This window comes from Dipodomys ordii, unplaced genomic scaffold, assembly GCF_000151885.1.
Source record: "Dipodomys ordii isolate 6190 unplaced genomic scaffold, Dord_2.0 Scaffold118, whole genome shotgun sequence".
NCBI lineage: Eukaryota > Metazoa > Chordata > Mammalia > Rodentia > Heteromyidae > Dipodomys > Dipodomys ordii.
The window spans coordinates 3,067,754-3,088,643 of record NW_012267334.1 but is presented as its reverse complement, the minus strand read 5'-3'; the positions used below and the strand labels follow the sequence as shown (position 1 = coordinate 3,088,643).

General features: G+C 59.0%; 2 protein-coding genes across 3 annotated transcripts in view; both read right to left on the bottom strand.

The window, feature by feature from the left end:
• The window catches only part of Sardh (sarcosine dehydrogenase), a 48,838-nt gene extending 47,351 nt beyond the window's left edge, over positions 1 to 1,487 (bottom strand). The window contains exons 1-2 of one of the 2 annotated variants that reach the window (XM_013029468.1): positions 1,454 to 1,487; positions 481 to 531 (exon numbers count right to left, since the gene is read on the bottom strand). The gene's annotated coding sequence lies outside the window, so the exon portion shown is untranslated. Of the gene's footprint in view, positions 1 to 480; positions 532 to 1,080; positions 1,149 to 1,453 lie in introns of those variants that run through there. The other variant, XM_013029467.1, reaches the window with a different exon arrangement.
• A 3,980-nt stretch (positions 1,488 to 5,467) lies between these two features.
• The window catches only part of Vav2 (vav 2 guanine nucleotide exchange factor), a 128,882-nt gene continuing 113,459 nt past the window's right edge, over positions 5,468 to 20,890 (bottom strand). The window contains exons 21-30 of the mRNA XM_013029377.1: positions 18,535 to 18,551; positions 17,968 to 17,989; positions 17,031 to 17,158; positions 16,376 to 16,450; positions 15,454 to 15,506; positions 14,335 to 14,451; positions 12,861 to 12,948; positions 11,075 to 11,198; positions 9,392 to 9,546; positions 5,468 to 7,386 (exon numbers count right to left, since the gene is read on the bottom strand). Of these exons, the coding sequence (XP_012884831.1) occupies positions 7,339 to 7,386; positions 9,392 to 9,546; positions 11,075 to 11,198; positions 12,861 to 12,948; positions 14,335 to 14,451; positions 15,454 to 15,506; positions 16,376 to 16,450; positions 17,031 to 17,158; positions 17,968 to 17,989; positions 18,535 to 18,551 (827 nt within the window). The 3' untranslated portion in view covers positions 5,468 to 7,338. The remainder of the gene's footprint in view (positions 7,387 to 9,391; positions 9,547 to 11,074; positions 11,199 to 12,860; positions 12,949 to 14,334; positions 14,452 to 15,453; positions 15,507 to 16,375; positions 16,451 to 17,030; positions 17,159 to 17,967; positions 17,990 to 18,534; positions 18,552 to 20,890) is intronic.

Below are 20,890 nucleotides of genomic sequence, written 5' to 3'. Positions count from 1 at the left end.
GGCAGCAGCACAGGTGTTAGCAGCAGCCCAGATGGGATGCGAGCTCCCCCCACCCCCAGGAGCCCCCAGAGAAGCCATGTCTCCCCCAGTGCTTCCCAAGGCCCAAGCAGAGGGAGGCTGCGGGATCCAGACCCACCCCCACAGGGCCTTCCAGACTCCCAGAACTCCGTTCAGGAGTCTCCTTCCTCCTCCTCCTCCTCCTCCAGGAAGCCCTCCCAGAGCTCTCCAGCTAGAAAAGTTTGGTAATAACAAGAAAAATGTGCCACAGAGCTCCACCCGAAGGAGAGTTGCAGGAGCCGCTCCTTCCGGTGGGAAGGAGAGAGGGCTGCAGAGCCACCCCTCGGCTTTGCGTCTCTGTGGCTTCCCCTCTACCCCACAGCCTCCCAGCTGTCGGCCTGCCTCCGGCCAGCAGTGTAGCTCAGGACTGGGGCTGTGGGGGGGAAGGGGTAGAACTCCCCCTCTGTAGGTGTCTATGCATACCTCTGGTCCTTGGAGGTCCTTAGGCTTCCAGAAGCTTCCAAGAACGGTCTCCTACAGGGGTAAAGTGCAGGTCATGGTCCCAGGGACGGCTGTCCAAGGCCAGTCAGGCACTGCCCCTGAGTGGGGCATTGCACACCTGTGGGCGGAGCCCCCTCCCTTCCTTGGGCCTGCCATGTGCCCTGTGTGGCCTGCCAGCCAGTCGGGATGGGGGCAGGGCCGCCCGGGGCCCTGGCCTGCGGCTTCAACATTAACCTGACCCCCGCCCCCAGCTCTCCCCATTCTGCACTGAGCTTCTGGGCCCCGGGCCAGGGCAGAGGGGCAGAGCCTAGTCTCAGGACCAAGACCTTGGGCCGCAACTCAGCCTCTCTGAGAAGCAGGGCCTGCAGGAGGGTGGAGGGACCCAAGCCAGGCCAGCATCTGCCATAGCCCTCCTCAAACACTGGCCGGTGGCTCTGCCCTCCCACACTGCTTCCCCACCGCAGAGGCAGACAAAGAACCCAGCCAGAGCCAGCGCCCCCGGCAGAGGCAAGGCTCTGCCCCTCCCCGGGGGTACAGCAGGCAGCTCCCCAGGCCAGTGCCCGGCCAGTGAGCCAGTATCACCTCCTTCTTTCCCAAGTAGGCCTCTTAAGAACTCCAAGACAGCGGCTGTCTGCCAGCCCAGAGTGCCTGCCCCCATGTGGGCGGGGCCACCCCAGCTCCACCCCCCCAGTCCAGCTGGGCAGCTGCCCAGTGGGCTGCTCCTCCAGCTGGCTGCTGACCCAGCCCGGCTGAGTCCCTGAGCCCAGCACCCAGAGCAAGCTGGCGGGCTCTGTTTACTAACTCTTTCATGGGGGTTCCGGAAGGCCCCCAGAGCCCAGCGCCCTGCCTGCTTGTGCCTGCCCAGCTCTCCAGGCTCTGAACCTCTCTGCGTGGGCCCCTGCGCCTCCAGCTAGGCTCCCTGGGCAGGGAGTCGTGGAGCGTGCAGCTGGCTCACCTGAGACCACACAGAGGACCTGGCAATGTGTCTAAGGAAGGGAGCCACGGGCTCCTGTCTGTCAGTCACCTGGCTGGAGTTCCCGCCCGCCACAGGCCTTCCAATGGGGAAGTCAAGATGGCTGCTGGAGAGGCCAGTCAGGCGCCGCCCCTCCAGGCAGGATTGGGTGCTCTGGGGAAGTCAGGTCCAAGTCAGTACAGGTGCGGCAAGAATCTGGAGGTGCTGGCCTCAGAGGGACCCCCGCCCCCTCCCCGCCCCCCTCTGCCCGTGGGGTCAGAGGAGTGGGGGTTTTGCTGCCCACTAATCCTGCAGCAGTGTCCAGCTGACCCTGGAGGGCCCCCAGTGCCCACACTGCTGGCATGAACTGTCAAATCACGGCGCTCTTATCTACACCAACACTGGCCGGCTGTCCTGCTGCCGTCCTGTCTGTCCTGCACATCGACTGAACACAAAGCACTGAGCCACCTGAGTCCCTGCCCTCGAGAGGCCTGGGGCAGGACGCAAAGCCAGAGGACCCCCGAGGCTAGCTGCACGGTGGACCACTTGGAGCTAGGGGCACAGGGCACCCCAGTGGAGGTTGGCACAGGGCACCCCAGTGGAGGTTGGCACAGGAGCACCCCAGCAGAGGCTGACAAGGGCGCCCCAGCGGAGGCTGACACAGGAACACACCAGCAGAGGCTGACACAGGAAGCCCCAGCGGAGGCTGACACAGGAGGCCCCAGCGGAGGCTGACACAGGGCGCCCCAGCGGAGGCTGACACAGGAGCACCCCAGTGGAGGCTGACACAGGAGCACCCCAGCGGAGGCTGGCACAGGAGCACCCCAGCGGAGGCTGACACAGGAGCACCCCAGCGGAGGCTGACACAGGAGCACCCCAGTGGAGGCTGGCACAGGAGCACCCCAGTGGAGGCTGATACAGGGCGCCCCAGCGGAGGCTGACACAGGAGCACCCCAGTGGAAGCAGTCTGGGCTGAGGTGGTGACTACCACTGTTTTCAGAGTCTATCTCAAAGTAGAGAGATCTGAGTCCCGGCCTCCACCAGTTCAAGGCTACCCTGGGTAGTTTGCAGTCTTGGACAGGGAGAGAGTGGCCTGGCTGGCGCCTGGGCTCAGTTACTGGACCGGGAGAAGGGCAGGTTTGTGGGGTGAGGTTGGGTCCGATCCACATCGCCCTCAACGTCCTCGTCCTGGCAGTGTTGGGGGCGGGGGTGGGGGGGACACCGTGGTGACCATAACCCCTGAGCAGCAGCCAGGCAGCCCAGACCCTCCTGACCACATGCTCTGAGGACATCTGCCAAGTGATCACTCACCAAGAGGGCAGAGCCATCGCCTGAACTTTGGACGAGGGGAGGTGGTGGTGATCGATCTGGGCTCTGTGGTGGCTGCTTGGGGGGGGGGGAGCATGGCTATGAGCTTTATGGCTCGCTGCTGGTCAGGGGATGTGGTAGGGGGTGTGGCTCGGCTCTGGTGCTCTACTGGTCGGGCGTGGTAGGGGCGTGGCTCTGGGCTCTGGTGGACGTGGGGGGGGGGAGGCATGGCTCAGGACTCTGAGGGTCGCTGCTGGCCGGGTTGTGGTCGTGGGGCATGGTTCCGGGCTCTGGGGTGTGCTGGGGGCCCGAGTGTGGTCTGGGGCGTGGCTCCAGGCTCTAGTGCGCTGCCGGTCGGGGGTGTGGTCTGGGGCGGGGCTCCGGGCTCTGGCAGCTGCTGGCGGGGGGTGTGGCAGGTCCATCCCTCCCCTGGGTGCTGAGGACACTAGTCCCACCCACAGCCCTAGGACTGAGGGAAATGGGGAAACTGCAGCATCAAGGTACAGGGTCGGTCCTCATCACATCCCAGCTGCAGCTGTGTTGTCCAGACTCAGTTTCCCCACCTGAGAAGGGATTGTGACCCTGCAGTGTCCGCTTCCTAGTAGCTCTGAAACTTCCTATGGCACTCTCCCCATGAAGAAAACAGAGCTGCACATGGGGACTATGCTCAGGGGGAGGGGCTGCCCCAGGCCCATGGCCCTGGCCAGCCACGCACCCAAGTGATGGCCCTCGTGGCACTCTAGTACTGCTCCTCGGTCTGTCACTGCTGGTTGGGATGGAGCTTGTAAAATTTTTGCTTAGGCTGGCTTTGAACCAAGATCCTTCCGGTCTCCACCTCCTGAGCAGCTGGGATCACAGGCCTGAGCCACCACTCTACATCCACGCATTCACTGTGTCCATTAAGAATATCCATCTCCCTGGGTGCTGGTGGAATCTGTGCTACTCAGGAGCTTGAGATCTAAGGACCACAGTTCATAACCAGCCCGGGCAGGGAAGTCTGCGAGTCTTTCATCTCCAATTAGCTGGAAGTGGAGCTGTAGCTCAAGTGGTAGAGCACTAGCCTTGAGCGATAAAGCTAAGGGACAGTGACTAAGCTCAAGCCCCAACACATACACACACAGAGAGAGAGAAAGAGAGACAGAGAGAGTCATGCTTTTTGTGGCCCCTTCTCCTTCCTCAGGGCCTGAAGTAAAACGGTCTTGCACAAGTCACAAAAGGAGACCCAGAGCAAGACCTGGGTTCCAGGCTCAGCAGGCACAGGCCAGGCTCTGGATCACCACCCAGAACCTTAGGACTCAGGGAAACTGAGGCATCAAGGGAGGGGTGGGTCATCATGTCCCAGCTGCAGTTGGACCACGTGGGCCCGGAGGGAGGCGCCAGTGAGCACTGCTCCCAGGCAGCCGTGGCTTTTGTTTTACTCGAAAAAGTAAAGGAGCAGAATGAGATCAACAAAGAGAATAAATAAATGTCACCTTGTAACTGAAGCAGACAAGGTGAAGTCTTGTTCCAAGAAGAGACCAGACTGGTTGAGCTTTCTGGCTGCCATCCCCTGCCCTGCCCCCCCCCCCCGCTCTCCCTCCCACCACCCACAGGAGACAGCAGTCCATCAAGGGTGTGATTTCACAGCCTGTAATTCAGCCAGGTTTGATTTATTTGCAATATACTACTTGGGAAAATTACATCTGAAGTGGAGAGTTTGAAAATGCTATCACGGAGACTAACACTGTTCAGGACAGAGATGCTTTGTTCAACCCGGGGAAAATAACTACTGGGCCAGCAACGAATCCCCTCGACTTCGCCCTTACCCCTCTCCAGCCCCCTACCTTCCACTCCTGCCTCCAGGTGTGTCCCAAGGCTGTGTCCCACATCAGTTACCAAGATCTGGGCCAGATCTGGTACAGCAGTGTTCTTCAAGTTTGGGGGATTGGTGGTGGTGGTGTGCGTGCCAGTACTGGGGGCTGAACTCTGAGCCTGTGTTCCCACTCAGTTTTCTCTCTCACAGCCAGCACTTTACCACTTGAGCCATTTTCTTTTTTTAAATGTAAATCTTTTATTCATATATTGAAAGTATTTTTTGAGTTTTCCCTTAGCATTTGTCAATATGCTATTGTTTTAAGTTTTGTTATTATACAGGGTATGTGCAGAGAACCATGCCTTCTTTTTGCTGGCTAATTGGAAATAAGAGTCTCTTGGCCTTTTCCTGCCCAGGCTGGCTTCAAACTGTGATCCTCAGACCTCAGCCACCACAGGGAGGGTCTGCCTGCAGCGCCCTTGGCCATGAGAGGGCGGGACCGCTGAAGACCTGGCAGCAGCCGGCGCTGCTCTGTGGTGGGCTGAAGCCAGGAAGTTGAGCGCATACTCAGCAGTGTCACACAGGCCCTGGCAGCCTTGGCTGGGGACGGACGGGTGCTCAGGAACGGAGCCTGGGATCCTGGCAGCAGGGGCGGGGAGGGGGGGAGGCAAATTCCTGATGATTTGGGTTTTCTCTATCTCACATCACTCAGTCCACGAGTGTGGAATTTTTATCTCCAATGCTAAGAGGTGAGGGCTGGCATTTGAATTGGAGAAGAGGTCCCGCACAGGGAATCTACCGCGGGGCGCCAGCCAGGAGAGGCCCAGCGGGCAAGCCAGGCCCCCACAGGGCGGACGCTGCTGGACCCGGATGAAGAAGCGGGCATTCCCAGGGCCCAGGCAGAACAACCCACTCACTTTGAAGAAAGAGTTTAGGTTTATTTGCAGTAAAAACCGTGGTCTGGAAAAGAACCGACTGGCGACTGTACAGTTAATGTTCCATTTCTGGGGTATCCACTGGTTATGGGGCCCCACCTCCCTGACGTGCAGGCTCCGGCATGCTCCCAGGCGCTCCGGGCCTCGCTCCTCGGCCCCTCCTGCGGGCCGCAGCCCCGCGTGACCCGGCCTGACTGCTGCCACCCTGCTCAGCACAGTGCAAAACCCAAACCAAAGCAAACACAACCTTCTGAACACAACACAAAAACAAACAAACAAACAGGGTTCTACATTATTTTTCCCCAGTGTCTTTCATTAATCACAACTCATTTTGAGACCAACTAAAATATACATCATTTGCTTGCTATTATAAAATCTCTTCCTTATTATTCACAGATAACGGGAGATTTGGATGAATTAATTACAGACTTTCTTCCCCTTAGAAAACGAACAGGTCAAACAAAAAACACAGCAAAACAAACCCAAACCAGGGTCAAGCACAAGGCTGGCACAGGACACTGGCATCAACACAGAGGGCCAGGGTCCCCCCCACCCTGGGTCCAGGCTGGGCAGGCTGAGCGAAGGGCCTGTGCAAAGTGCTGGGTGCGCCCAACTCACGACGGCTGAGTGCCTCCTCCTCCAGGCCAACCCTCCACCCACTGGGGCTCCCTGTTTCTCCTTACTTGGGGGCCTTTGCAGGACCCTGCCCAGCTCCTAGCTCCTCTACCCTCCCCACTCCCTCCCCACACCTCTGCAGGCGGAAGCTGGAGACCACAAGGCCGACCTCGGCCAGCACAGTGCACCCTTCAGCACAGCTACCCCTTCCCAGCCAGGGTTGGACAGCTGGCCCTAGGGAGAAGGGGACCCTGTCTCGGGGAGACAGGGTGGCTAGGGTCTATGCCACGTCAGCGTACAGAAAATAGGGCCTGGCCAAGCCAGTCTGAGGTCAAAGGCCAGAAGACATGAGCAGGGCGAGGGGACGGGGCGGAGGCACCCCAAGAGCACTTATTTCAGGTTGGCCACAGGCTCAGCTTGCGCACTGCAGGAGTCCCTGGGAGACCGAAATCTCTCGTGCAAATGAAAGAAATCCCCACCCCCCGGGGGACCCCTGAAGAGGGAGGCGGGCAAGCGGAGGGGTGCCCTGCGAGCTCAGGCTCTCCGGAGGACATGTCCCTGCAGCAGGACAGACGTTCGGGGGTTTAGGAGGGGCCCCGTGAACAAGGAGCAGGTACCATGGATCAGGAAGGAGGGCCGGGCCGGGAGAGGGGCTACGCAAAGGGCCACGAGGGGGTGAGGGACAGCCCTGCCTGGGACGCAGCGAGACCTGGACCCACGGGCTCTCCTCCACACCCCAGCGCTGCCCCAGTGAGCCGGAACTACAGCAAGAGGCCTAACACTGGCCCCATCTGCCCCCAAGGCCCAGATCCCTCAAAAGCAGCAGAGAAGACAGGCGGCTGAGTCCAGTGCCTGAGCCGACTGGGTGGGGCAGCCCCTCCGCTGCCCCCAGCCTTCCGAGGAACACCAGCTGTTGAGCCCTAGGCTCCTGAGCACCATCTCAGCCTGAGGGTCACGCCGTGGCTGTCGCCCTCGGGCGGCTGGTGCTGCTGCTGAAGCCCCTGTCCTTGAGGTGGGGCGGGGGCCAGCACAGCTTTCCTCTATGTACAAGGAGGGTCCCCAGGGACAGGCCACCCAGGCCAAGTGATGGGAAAGCACCCTCCCTGTCCCTGAAGGCTGGTGACAACCAGAAGGCAGGTGGGCATTTCCTCTGGGAGCCACGGAAGAGCCAGGGAGGAACTTCAGAGCTGGAGAGACTCTCCCAAGAAGATCCACGAGTCCTGTCCCCGCTCCTGCCGTCACTGGACGCCCTCCTCTTCCACATAAGTTGAAGGAAACCAGCCGATCTGAAAAAGATGGCAGCAAGGGTGTGAGCTCGGGGCTTGGTGTGGGCCAGGTTCTCAGGGCCTGATGGAGAGGCTGCTGGGCTGCCTCACAGAGCCAAGGGAACAAACCAGGAGCACGCCAGCCTTGTTAGGGTACTCTGCCAATCAGAAGAAAAGAAAGAATCAGGTCCTCTTGAAGGAAATCCCATCACCTAGAACCTCTTCACCGACCAGCAAGACACCCAGCGCCGACCAAGAAACAAGAGAAAGTACAGACAACGGAAACCCGCCCGTGGGCACCAGAACTGGAAGCCAGGGTCGGCAGTAACTCTCTCAAGGGGCATGTTTGAGAAAACATTCCCTGCAAAAGGTGGAGAAGTGGAACTGGAAATCAAGTATAAGTCTTAGCAGCCACTCAGGAAGCTGAGAGCTCAGGATCACGGTCTAAAGCGAGCCAGGACAGACAGCTCCAATTAACCATCGAAGAGCAAGAACTGGAAGTATGGCTCAAGTGATAAAGCAGAATAAAAAAGTCCAGCAAGAATGCAAGGCTCGGGCTAGGAAGGTGGCTCAGTGGTAGAATGCTTGCCTTGCTTGCATGTATGAGGCCATGGGTTCGATTCCTCAGCACCACATAAACAGAAAAAGCCAAAAGTGGCATTGTAGCTCAAGTGGTAGAGTGCTAGCTTTGAGATGAAGAGCTAAGGGACAGCACCCAAGCCCAGAGTTCAGGCCCCACGACTGGCAAAAAAAGAATGCAAGGCTAATATTCAGGTGCCAGCACATGCACAAGTGTGTGCGCGCGCACGCACACGCACACGCACACACGCACACACACACACACACATACACACACAGAATCAGGGAAGAGGGGAATGAGGTTAATGCAACTTCAGGACTAGGGATTCAGACTCAAGACACCTGGATCCAGGATCAGGGAGAAGGAGCACGGGGAACATTATTGTGATGACTGATGGAATCTGAAAATGGACTGTAGATGAGATAATTACATGAAGGGGAACAGCCCTGACCTTAGCAAACACTTGGGGGAAACATGACTCTCCAGCAATTTGCTCTCAAGTGGCAACAATGTATGAACTCAAGACTGCTGCAGGAAAGCTGCCAGGGGGCTGAACACAATGTGCTGTCTCAGATGTAGCAGCCAAAGTGCACGCCCTAACCTCTAAGGCAAACAGTTACATCACAGCGAAAGCATCACTAACCAAGCAATAGGAAGGCAGGGGAACAGATGAAGACACACTAGCTAACCCCAAAGTAGTAAAGAAGGGAGAGCTAGGTAAATAACCAGCTAGGCGGTAGCTCCCCACCCATACATCCCAGTGACTACAATAAATGTAAATGGCCTACATAGGCTCACTAAAATGCAAAGACTCAGACCTACAAAATGCCAGCTGCTTGCTTAGGGCTGAATGGCCCTTTGAAGCCCTGTACAATACCCTGTAGGCAGCTTCAGCCCAAGGAAGGCGGGGCACATATCTTCAGGATGGTGCTCTCATGCCCTGCTGGACACAAGATCTGGGTCCAGCCAAGGACCCAGATGGACACTAGGTTAGAGGAACCAAAGGGCTTTGCAGGATCTGAGAGCAGCCAGGCAAGGAGTCACCGGGTCAACCGGACACAGTGAAGGGGTGGGGCGGGGTGTGTGTGGCGGAGCGTGTGGGGTGGGGTATGGACAGGACATCAATGGGCCCTCAAGGATGACAGGAGCCTGGTTAGGACCCCAGCTCCCATCCTCAGCCCTGCAGCTCCCTTCCCCGCAGACAGGCTGCACTGTGCACTAGCCACAAAGATATGGGGTTTGGGAGGGGCCTGGGTCCAGATCTGAGCCATGTGACTCATTCCAACATGACCTGGGGCTCGTGGTAAATGTCTGGAGCCTGTTTCCCCGCAGGGCTATCCCCCGTGGGGGAAGAGTCCGTGGTGACAGGGTACCTGAAACAGGCTGGGTGACTCTGAGCCTGGCAGGGACAGAGATGGGCCTGGTGTGTCTGCGGTCTGCACTCACCCGTCCATTCGTCTCGCCTTTCCACCAGCCCTGGTCCCCTCCGATGCGGCTATAGATCTTCACCACATCCCCTTCCCGCAGCGAGAGCTCCCTCATGTCCCGTGCTGCAAAGTTGTACCTGGCCACGGCGGTGCCGATGACCCGGGGCGTGAACACTGTGGGGAGAGACGGGAGGGGCTGAGCAGGTGCCCTTGTGGTGTGGGTCGTGGGCACACAGGGGGAGGACACGGAGGGCCCCCACACCTCCGCGGGTTTGGCCTGCGTCTCTGCACTTGATGAGGGCCGGGGTTGTTACCCCTTACCCTGGGCGGCCACACAGCAATGGACACTGTCCTGCGTAGCAGGGCAGAGCCCACACCTTGTCCACTGAAGCCCCTACCATCTAGCTATCCGAGGGCCCACTGAACCAGCTCAGCACGGAGCCTGAATGACAGGTGGTAATGACAGTAACACACAACAGCCCACAGGAAGGTGGAGAAGAGCTTGGGCGCTGGTGGTGGGCGGCCATGTGGTTACCGGGAGCACAGCCTCCATCCCCACACCTAGGTCTCATGACAGCCCCCAGGCCGTCACGCAGGCCTGAGCCACCCTCCAGTCACTCCCACAACCAGAGGCAAAGCTCTTCACCAGGGACAAAGCTCTTCACCAGAGGCAAAGCTCTTCACCGGGGACAAAGCCCTTCACCAGAGGCAAAGCTCTTCACCAGGGGCAAAGCTCTGGACGGCCAGGCCAGGATGGGATGGGATGGGGGACAGATGGGGGCGGGGTGGCCGTTAGGGCCTGGCCTGACGCATCCTCAGCTGTGGCAGCAGCCCCCCCCCCCCGCTGCTCCCCACCCTCCTTGCTTCCCCCCCATTTCCCCCCCCCTCTTCCCCCCCCCCGGGCCCAGCAAGGACTGTCAGGCCAGGCCAGGGCCCGAGCAGCAGCGGTACCTGACCAGAAAGGAGCGGAGGGGCCCTGGGGGGCAAAGCTGAGGCCCTGAGGACTGAGAAAAGAAAAGTTGTAGGAAGCACAGGAAGCTGTAAAGAGGCGAGAGAGCGCGTCAGGAGTTGGCAGGACCCGGGCGGAGCCCTCATGGGATGGCTCAGAGCCGAGGGAGGGACTGCGGGCACCAAGCCCTACCTGGGAGCAAGGAAAGATGCCAAGGAGCGCGCGTGGGGGCTGAACCCGGGGTGGTACGGCACCGTTCTGCACCGTGTCCTGACGGTCAGTGGGGACAACCTCTCCCCTCCCACAGCCCCAGGCCTGCCCCCTGCCTTGGCCAGCTCTGCCTAGAAGCCAGCAAGCCCCTTGGCCCCACAGGGCCCCGTGGACGCCAGGAGAGGCTGGGCTGGGAGGACCTGCCCCACCTGCTCCGGGCCATCCTCAGGGAGGAGGCTTCCCCCTAGAGGCAGCCTAGGGACCAGCCCCTGCCTCAGGGCCGAGGCTGAGGGCAGGCAGGATCTGCCTTTGGCTACTCCCAGGGCCAGGGTGCACTTCCTGCATGCCTCCTGGGTAAGGTCCTCCAGGCAGAGACCCCCCCCCCAAATTAGGGAACTGGCAAGGGAGGGGGCGGTGGGGCAGGGACAGGGAGAGGGAAGGAGGGCCTAAACCATACTCCCTGCCAGGGTCACCAGGGCAGGGGCTGGTGAGGATCCGGGTCCTGGAATGGGGCAGCAGTGGGCACCTCTGGGCACAGGTTACCTGGTGACCGGCTGGAGACCCTGGAGGCGGCCCGCTCCCGGGACTTGTAGGGGAACTTGAGCGTGGTGTCCAGCTGTTTGAAGCTCTCCTTGAGCGAGTGGCACTGGTAGTACTCCACCAGCTCCTGCAGGGGGCGCACACTCGCTGACACCAGCCTCTCACCCCACCCTCCCACAGCCTCGGGTTCCAGGGGTGGATGACTGACTCGGTCCCCACGGGAAGATGCAGGGGTTGGTGGACAGGCTGCTGACTGCCATGTCCTTTGTCATGTGTCCAGCGGGGGGACACGCCTTCAAAGAGAAGGAAAATGACTCATGGCCAGCCAGGGAGAGGCTCAGCTACACTGAAGGTGGGTCACCCTGAGGGGCAACCAAAGATGGGGCGCAGAGCATTGGCTTTAAAAGGCCTGCGGGGAGAGAGGCAACCCTGGGGGCTTGCCCACAGAGCCTGTGGGTACTCTGTTTGCTTAGAGCTCACCACATTAATTACAGGCAAGGTCCTCAGTATGCTTGTGATCAGGAAAAGAAATAGCCAGGCACAGTGGCTCACACCTGCAGTCCTGGCTACTCTGGAGGCTGAGGCCAGCCAAGGCAAAAGTTCACGAGACCTTCATTTCAATGAAAAGCTGGGTACAGTAGCATGTGCCTATCATACCAACTAGGAGAAAAACATAAATGGGAAGAACAGGACCCAGGCTGACCCAGGCAAAAAAGCCCAAAGTTATCAAAAAATAATGAAAGCAAAAAGGACTAGCAGGATGAGTTCACTGGCCAGTCACGGCTTTAAGTTCAAACCCAGCGTTCCCCACACATACACTAAAAGCAGAAAGAAAGAAAGAGAGAGAGAGAGGAAGGAAGGAAGGAAGGAAGGGGGCCTGGGAAGGTGGCTCAGTGGTAGAGTGCTTGCCTTGCATGCATGAAGCCCTGGGTTCGATTCCTCAGTACCACAAAAGCAGAAAAAGCCAGAAGTAGCACCATGGCTCAAGTGGTAAAGTGCTAACCTTGAGCTGAAGAGCTGAGGAATAGTGCCCAGGCTCAGAGTTCAAGCCCCACGACTGACAAAACACACACACACACACACACAGAAAAAAAAAGGAATATAGAAAAGAAAGAAAGAAAGAAAGAGAAGGCAGCAGGCACTGGTGCTTTCACACCTGTAACCCTAGATACTTAGGAGGCTGAGATTTGAGGATCACAATTTGAAGCCAGCCAGAGTAGACAAAGCCAAGAGACTCATCTCCAATTAGTCAGCAAAAAGCCAGAATGGGGGTGTAACTCAAGTGGTAGAGTACCAGTCCAGAGTGGGAAAGCCAAGCTAGAGCATGAGGCACTGAGTTCAACACCCAGATTTGACACACACACACACATACACATATATAGAACAGCAGGTGCCATCCTCAAGTTACTTGGAGGAGGATTTTGCCCTCCACTCATCCCGCCTGGGGCAGAGGTGGGGGTTGCGGGGGGCTGTCAGAGGTACCCGTCTGTCACAAAGCCTTACTAGACCTTGGTTTCTGCGCTCGCAGCAAGGGCCGTGTGAGAAGCCATGTCAACGAGGTGGACAGCCGAGAAGCTCTCCAGGGCAGGCTTGGGGGGAGGGGTCAGGAGCCCCAACTCAGGCCACGACCTGTCCCCAGGCCCTCACAGGCCCGTTTCCCTGGGTTTTGCCCACACTAGGGCCACGCTTCCCGCCTACAAGTGGGGGCTGGGACGGGGCTGCTGGGCCCGCTCTGCAGGTGGGGTGGGGTGGGGGAGCGGGGGAGCTGCGGGCGCAGGTGCGGCCGTACCAGGAGGCTCTCGAACTTCTTGGCCTCGGTGATGTGGATCCAGTTGTCCTTCTCCACCACCTTGATGTGCTTCACCTCCTCGTTGAACCTGCACAGACGCACGGCCCCGCGTGCGAGCCGCGTGAGCGCACGCTCACTGCAGGTGTGCAGCAGAGACTGACCCCCACCGCACACAGCTCCTGCAGCTGCTGGGGCTGCAGCCCCACCCCGGCCCACCTCGCTGATGCCCCAACGCCCACTCCAGGGCACCATGGATGCTCGGCCCCGCCTCTGTAGTCTACAGCCATAGCCCCCAAACTTTTGTGGGGCCTTGTGCAAAGGTGATGAGCTCTGGCAGTGCTTATAAAGAGGGGCCCTCTGTTCTGGCTCCCCACCCCGCAGAGTCCTGCCTCCAGCTCCCCACTTTGGAAGTCCCTCGGCAGCTTCCCTGTGTGATGGGACTCTGGCTGGATGCAGGCATGGGGTCCGTCCGCCTGTCTCCCACAGGTAGGACGCGTGTGGTGTGGGCTGCACCTGGTCCGACAAGCCAGGCTGCCCGGACAAGCCAGGTCGCGCCTGGGGGCCCATGGAGAAGCGGTGTGGGACACCTGGCTGGGCACAGACCACCGCGCTCAAGGCTCTCAGCCTCACTGACACCGCGGCAAGCCAGATGCCACTGGTTGCTGGCCTGGCTGGTCAGCGCCCCAAGACACCCGTCCACAGGAGTCCTGTGCAGAGAGGACCGACCGCCCCGGTCTGTTTCCGTGAGAATCTGGAGGAGTTTCCAGGAGGCCTGGCATCCAGGGCCAGACTTGCACCATACAAAGCAGCTGCTGAGGGTCCCCCAGGGTGGGAGGGGTGGAGGCAGGAGCGTCAGTTAGGAAGGAGGATGCACTCACGGAGGGCCGTGAAGCAGGGCCCCAGGCCAGCCATGTAGACTGCAAATGTGTAGTCTATCCAGTATATGTTGTGTTTACAGTATACATACCACATACACTATATTATACACATATATCACGTAGTGTATGTAGTATATGTAGATTTATATGGTATACATATACGCTACTTGTGATGTATAGCATATACGCTATATGCTACATAGTATATATAATATGTGATATATATAATATGTGTACACTGAGTGTATACATACACACACACACACACATATATATATGCATACTCTTATATACTGGAAGAGGTCCCACAGGTCCCCTGCTGGCATGAAGTAGTGTGATGGCCCCACAGAAGGGCCAGGCCCTGGCAGCGGCTCCCACAGCCTCCACCCACCACCCGCCCCTGAACAGCAGCAGTAAGCTATGCCCCATTGGAGAGCACGGAGTGCGCACCGCACACTGGGCTCCGGGGAGGCCCGCAGGCCCCGGCAGCCCTGAGGCGCGGCATGAGGCTTGGTGTGCTGGTTCCTGCACCAGACAACAGCACCCGACACACACCCAGGATGGGGAGGGGGGCGGTCCCCAGAGCTGTCACTCACTTGATACTTATGGCGAAGCGCTCGGCCTCCGCAGGCCGCTCCCGGATGAGGTAGGTCCCGCTGGCGTGGGACTTGAGCAGATTGTCCGTCTGCTGTCTTTCCATGTTGCCTGCAAACCTAGGGCAGGGGAACCAGAGCTGTGGGCACAGCGCTGACGGGGTGAGGCCCATGCCCAGGGCGCCCGCCACGGCCTCACGCGCTCATCTGAGCAAGGGATCACCACCCAGATGAGCGGATGCGAAAGCACTGTGCGGGGCACGGCCGAGGCAAGGGCCGGCACTGGGAGCTCAGCAGCACACAGCGGGCTCCTGCACACAGCGGGCTCCTGCACACAGCGGGCTCCTGCACACAGCAGGCTCATGGGAAGGCCAGAGAAGAGGAGCTGAGGAGCGGCCAGGGAGAGCAGCGTGGAACTAGAGTGCATCTATTTCTGAAACTTTGCTCATTAGTTCAAAATCAGCCTGTGCAAACAAATCCCAGAGACTCTTCTTGTTTTATGTGTTTTGTTTTGTTTTGTTGCCAGTCCTGGGCTTGAAGTCAGGGCCTGGGAACTGTCTCTGAACTTCTTTTTTGCTCAAGGCTAGCATTCTACCACTTGAGCCACAGCGTCACTTCTAGCTTTTTCTGTGCCTGTGGTAAAAGGAATCAAACCTATGGCTTCAGGCATGCTTGGCAAGCACCTTACCACAAAGTCACCTTCCCAGCCCTCCCAGAGACTCTTATCTCCAATGAATCAGCCAAAAGCAGTAATAGAGGTACGGCTCAAGTGGTAAAGTGCTAGCAGTTAGTGAAAAAAAAAGCATGAGGCCCTGAGGTCAAGCTTCAGTACCAGTATAGGCACACACAGGCAAGCGGGCAGGCAGGCAGGCGCGCACACACACACACACACTTGGAGACACACACACACACACACACACACACTTGGAAGCTCAATTAAGATTACATTAAAACAACTTCAACCCCAGATGCTAGCTCATGGATCCGTTTCTGAGACAAGGAAGCAGCTCAGGCAGTCTGGGGCCGAGACTCTCACCCCAAGCCTCTGGTGGGCAAGTAGGGCCAAAAGCTCACCACAGAGGGGCCAGCAAACGCCCACTTCAATGACCACGATCCACTCACCAGGGGTAGGCAGTGTAGTCGATCTCCCGGGACGGTGGCCGGCTCATGGGCGGCTGGGGGCAGAACACACGTGTGTTAATGTCCCAGGGGGTGGGGAGGGTGGGTATTCCGTCATGGACTCAACCCTGAGCCTGGCAGTGTCTGCGCTGGACTTAGTCCCAGCACCCCTGGACTGGGAGATCCCCATCTGAGGAGCTGCTCAGGGAGCCTGGCGGAAGCAACGCCTTCCTTGATGGAGGGAATGAATGACTGAATGAATGAATGAAGTCGCCACTGGTGAGCCCCTCTTCATCCCTGGCCGGGAAGGACGAGGCGGCAGGAAGCCCTGGCAGTGGGCGTGAGGGTACTCGTAGCGGCTGAGGAGGGTGCCAGGTCCAGGGCTCAGTGCCCCTCTGGCCAGGCCGCCACGGGGCCTCACTGGGCAGGACCTCGGAGGCCGGGCGGATGAGTCTCAGGCCACTCACTGGGCCAGTGACCCCTGTCCACCCGGTCCCCAGTCCCTGATCCACCCTGGAATCTCCCTCCGGCAACAGAGGGCCGGGCAGGGCCCGGGGTAGGGCCCCGCACCCCCAGGGAAGGGGTGGCCCTTGGCAGTCCCCTGTCACTGCTTGCTGCCTTGGTGACAGAGGACACACCACATCCTCAGGTGACAGAACACGTGGCCTTTTCGCCAAGTGCTGTCAATTCCAGTGGGAGCCTCCTCCTGCCTAGGCCCCCAGGGCACGGCGGCCTGCGGCCAGCTGCCAGCGCCAGTGGCCACACACACACAGCAGGGGCACCGTGGGCAGTTCACTGCAGCCGTGGGGCGAGGGTTCCTGACCGCAGCCAGTGATCCCAGGGAGAGGACAGCTTACCCCGTGGACCCCTCCCTCCCACCCACACTCCCCCGCCCCTGCAGCGCAGACGCACGGGAGCCACTCACCCTCCCATCTACCGGACATGGCTTCACCGATGTGCTGGGAAAGTACCCTGACTTCCGGGTCTGCAGCAGCCGGCCCTGGAGGAAGGGGAGATTCGGAGGGGTCATCTGGGGTCACGCCAGGGGCACACGGCCACCTGGATCCTGGGCTGAGTGCTCCTTCTCCTGCTACAGTCTAAACTGGCCTTGTACCCATCGGGAGCAGGGAGCTCCACCCTGGGTCTCCGCAACACCTGTCAGGGACAGGGACTCGAGACCCCCTTCGCCCCTCTGGATGACCCATCACGCGGCTGTCCAGTCTGGTTTAATGAAATCATGACTGGGCTGGGGACTGTGGTTCAATGCCTGTCATCCCAGCTACTCAGGAAGCTAGCCTGGGCAAAATAAATTAAAACAAGTGACCTGGGGCTCCACTTTCTGGAGGCAAGCTGTGCATCCCTGGCTCGGAACTGGACAGGTCACCAGGATGGCTCTGGGCATAGTGACCCCCGGGGCTGGGCAGTGCCGGGACAGCCCACCGCAACACGAAGCTGGGTGGCGGGGGAGGCCGGGCACAAGAGCCCAAGCATGGGGCCACACCACAGACCCAAGGGGCCAAGAACTGAACGCTCAGCCCCTCTCACCCACAGTCCACCTCCCGCTCCCGCCCGGCACCCACCTCCCACCACTGTGACTCCGGGTCGCCCCGCTGCAGCTCGATGACGTCCCCCGTCTGGAAGGTCAGCACAGGCTTCCCGGGTGGGGCAGGGTTGCCGTGGTAATTCTGCACCGCCACCATCTTGGGACCTACAGACACAGGGGGTGAGGGTAGGGGTTGTTGGCCAGCTTGCCCTGGCCCACAGGCCTTCCAGTCCCAGGGAACTCTTTGGGGAAACAATTCCCCCAGACACGCGGGCACCGGCGCCTGTGGGGCTCCTCCCATCCCCCCCCCATCCTGTGACAAATGTTTTAAGTGGCCGGTGGCCACTTTGGGGGAACATTATCTGGTCTCTTCCTGTGCCATCAGCTCTGTGAACTGCGGAACGGAATGGAGGGCCAGGGTCCTTCAGGAGACCGATATGACAGGGTCTTACTAAAGGCCACAACTGGTGATGTCTAGGACTGAAAGGGGGTACTGAGCCCCCCAAGAATGTAGGGCTCGTCTCAGGCTGGACTTGGGGTCTAGAAGCAGTATTTGGGGGGGACTGTGGTTTTCTACAGATTTCATTCAGTATAAATAGATGGTGCTGAAATCTGCAGCCAATTGGAGGCCTCAGCCCGAGAACCTACGGATCAGACTAAAGCAGAGGCCAAAGCAGAGGCCTTGGTAAAACATTCCCGTGTGCCCAGCAGCTCCAGCCCCACCCTGGGTCGGGAGGACCAACACTGTCCACAGGCTGGTCCCGGCCTCAGGGCACCTGGGTGCCTGACTAGCAGGCACCAGGAGGCAGCCGTGGAGGAGGGAGGGACAGGAGGAATGGGGGTGGGGCAGGGGGGAGGGGCCTAAGGCTGGCAGGGAGAACGGCTGGCACAGGGGATGTCACCGCGCCTGGCCCACTCCTAGAGCAGCCGCTCACATGGACAGTGGCAGAGGGACAAGTCCAGCACACACTCACCCGGTCCCGCTCCGGAAGCTTCCTGTGAGGATAGAGGCAGAGGTAAGGGCAGGCTCTCCTCAACCTTTGACCCTGTCCATTTTAGTGCCCCACCCCCTACAAGAACCAGGGCAGGGTGCAGTGGGGCGGGGTTCAGGCACTTGTGACAAGAGTTTCCTCCATGGGCCTTTCTCCAGATTCAGTGTAAACCCTCCCCCCACCCACCCTGGCCTGGCTCCCCTCACCCCTTACCACGGAGTCCTGCCTCCTCCAGGAAGCCCCCCACGGCCACCCCAGTCTCCACACCCCGTGGAGCTGTGCACCATGCTGTGGCTCCACCCCTTACAGGACCTGGCATAAGCCAATCAACGCCACCCAGTGGGGCAGGGACCCGTTGATGTGGCCAGTGTGACTTGGAGACCAGTCCACACTGGGCAGTGAGCAGCCGACCTCCCCAGGCCGCCCATACGGAGCTCTGTGCTCATAAGCAGGTGTGGGGTAGGTGTCCTGTGCTGGCCACATGCCCCAGCTATCCAGGGTCCCCAGGGGCCATGCATGGAGCCCTCCTCCCACAGTGGAGGGACTCACCATGTCTGCAGAGGAACCTGCAAAGGAAGCAATGAGAGGTCAGCGGGCAGCAGCACGGCAGCCTCGCGGGCCTGTGAGGCATGGCTGCCAATACTTTCCATGTGAATTGTGGGTACACGGGCTTGTGAAAGTCTCTCTGTTGTGCTAACAACAAAATCTTAGCACGTGCACGCGCATGCATGCGTGTGTGTGTGTGTGTGTGTGTGTGTGTGTGTGTGTGTGTGTGTGTACACTGGGGCTTAAATTCAGGGCCTCCCACTCTTGCTTAGTTTCTTCATTCAAGGCTGGTGCTCCACCACTTGGGCCACAGCTCTACTTCTGGTTTTTTGCTGGTTAACTGGAGATAAGAGTTTATTCATAGACTTTTCTGCCCAGGCTGGCTTCCAAACACAATCTTCAGATCTCAGCTTCCTGAGTACCTAGGCTTTTAGGCACAAAGCTCCCCCAGTGCCCAGCTTCTGTTGGCATTTGTGTTTAGGGAAACCACTAGGGAGCCCAGGCCAGTTATCAGACCCAAGAGAGCACAGGCTTTTCTGCCAGGCCAACCAGGGTGGCTGAGTGGTGTTGGGGCTCACAGGAATTTTCTGCAATTGATTAACAATGCCTGCTGTGGGCAAGTCATGGGAGGAGTGAGTGCTTCGCGTTGTGTGTTGAAGTGTCTGGGGCATGAGTGGCTGGTCAGATGCAAGGCAAGGTCCATCCTACACTGCCCCAGGCGAGATGCCACTCACCACTGGTCGAAACAAGGACCAGGACAGCTGCTTCCTGTGGCTGGGGCGTGGGGGGGTTTAAAACTGCCGAGACTCACCACTGAAGACTGCGCTGGGCACAGACCCTGGACTTACAGATCCCAACTCAGGGCTGGGACCCGAGGGACACTGGTGAAAGTGTCACGGTGCCCAGGGAGGGCCCCATACAGGGCTTTCGGGACATTCGGACCCCCGTGAGCAGCACAGTGCACCTGCCTTCGCACAGTGCAGAGGTGGACACTGACCGTGGCCAGAGGAGCCCTGCCCACAGCTGATCCCAGGGACCAAGACAGCAGCACGGACCAGAAAGAAAGCAGTTCGGATGCATTCCGGGGGACCCAGTGTCCCCGAAGCAGAGCACCAACTCCCTCCACCCCCGGAGGAGACACCGGTTCCTGAAATATTGCCTGGGGCACCCAGGGTGGGGGACTGGATGACTTGAGAAAAGGCATTAACAGGCGGCTCAGAACGCCTCCCCCTCCCCTCCCCACGCCAAGAGACTGCCTCTCCTTCCTACTTCTCTCCTCTTCTACATTTTCCATGGGAAATGACTATCTAATGATCAGGAGAAAACTAAATAAGCCAGAAAGATTGTTTCCCAAAATAAAAAAGAACTTAAAAAATTCAAAGCATTTGCCTAGGTTATTTCTAGCTCAGTTCATGGTCGTGTTTGTTTTCTTCATTTCTTCTGTTGTGGGTTTTTTTTCCCCTTCTTGGTTTAAAAAAAATAAATACATTAATTTTAGAGCAAAGCACACAAAAAAGTAGGCATGCAATCCGCCTGTGTGAGGGTTCAGCCACAACAGGGTGGTGTTAACAAGCAAAGCGGAAAAGCCGGGGCCGGGCTGGAGAGCCACGGGAGGCTTCTAGCCGAGAAGGGACCCCACCAGGGGGTTCTGGCTGCCAGACAGACGCAGGGGACCAGGGGTCTGGGTGACCTGGTAACCTTGCACTGGATGGGTCATTGGCCAGCACTGGGCCAGAATTGGTAGTAATTGATCACTAATAATTAACAATCAATACATCATTGATCTAGTCTCAGCTCAAAATATGTGCGGTGGTGGCATGCTCAGGGTAACAAACCAGCCCAGCTGCTTCCTCTCTTCCAGACAGGAGTCCAGCCCTTCTGTGCATGGGCACTGGATCAGTGGGACTGCAGGTTGGTGATGCAGGTGGTCAGCCCTACTGGACTCATCCCATCCACCTAGCTGCATACCCAGCCCGCTGCCCAAGGCCCGGGGCCTGGTCCCCACCTGGAGGGCAGCCACGGGGCCAGGCTGCTAGCTGAGATTCCTGCCACCGTTCATGAGCCTAGACTTAGGGTGAGCCTGCTCTGACTCGTTCCCTAGCGTGAGACAGCAGCATGCTCAGCTGGTGGTGAGGACCCCCATGGCCCATGTACCCACAAGGAGCTCGGGCTGGCTCTCCCTCTCTGGCCTTGGCTGCCCCTTGTCAATGCTTGGTCTGTGCCGTTGGAGCCATGTTGGAGACTGAGGAGCATCTGCCCCTGTTGGTGCTGGCAAAGCTCAAACCCTGCCCGAATGCCGTCTGCCCATCTGACAACTGGGCATAAGAAGGGGCACTCCAAGGGCCGTGCCCACGTGCAC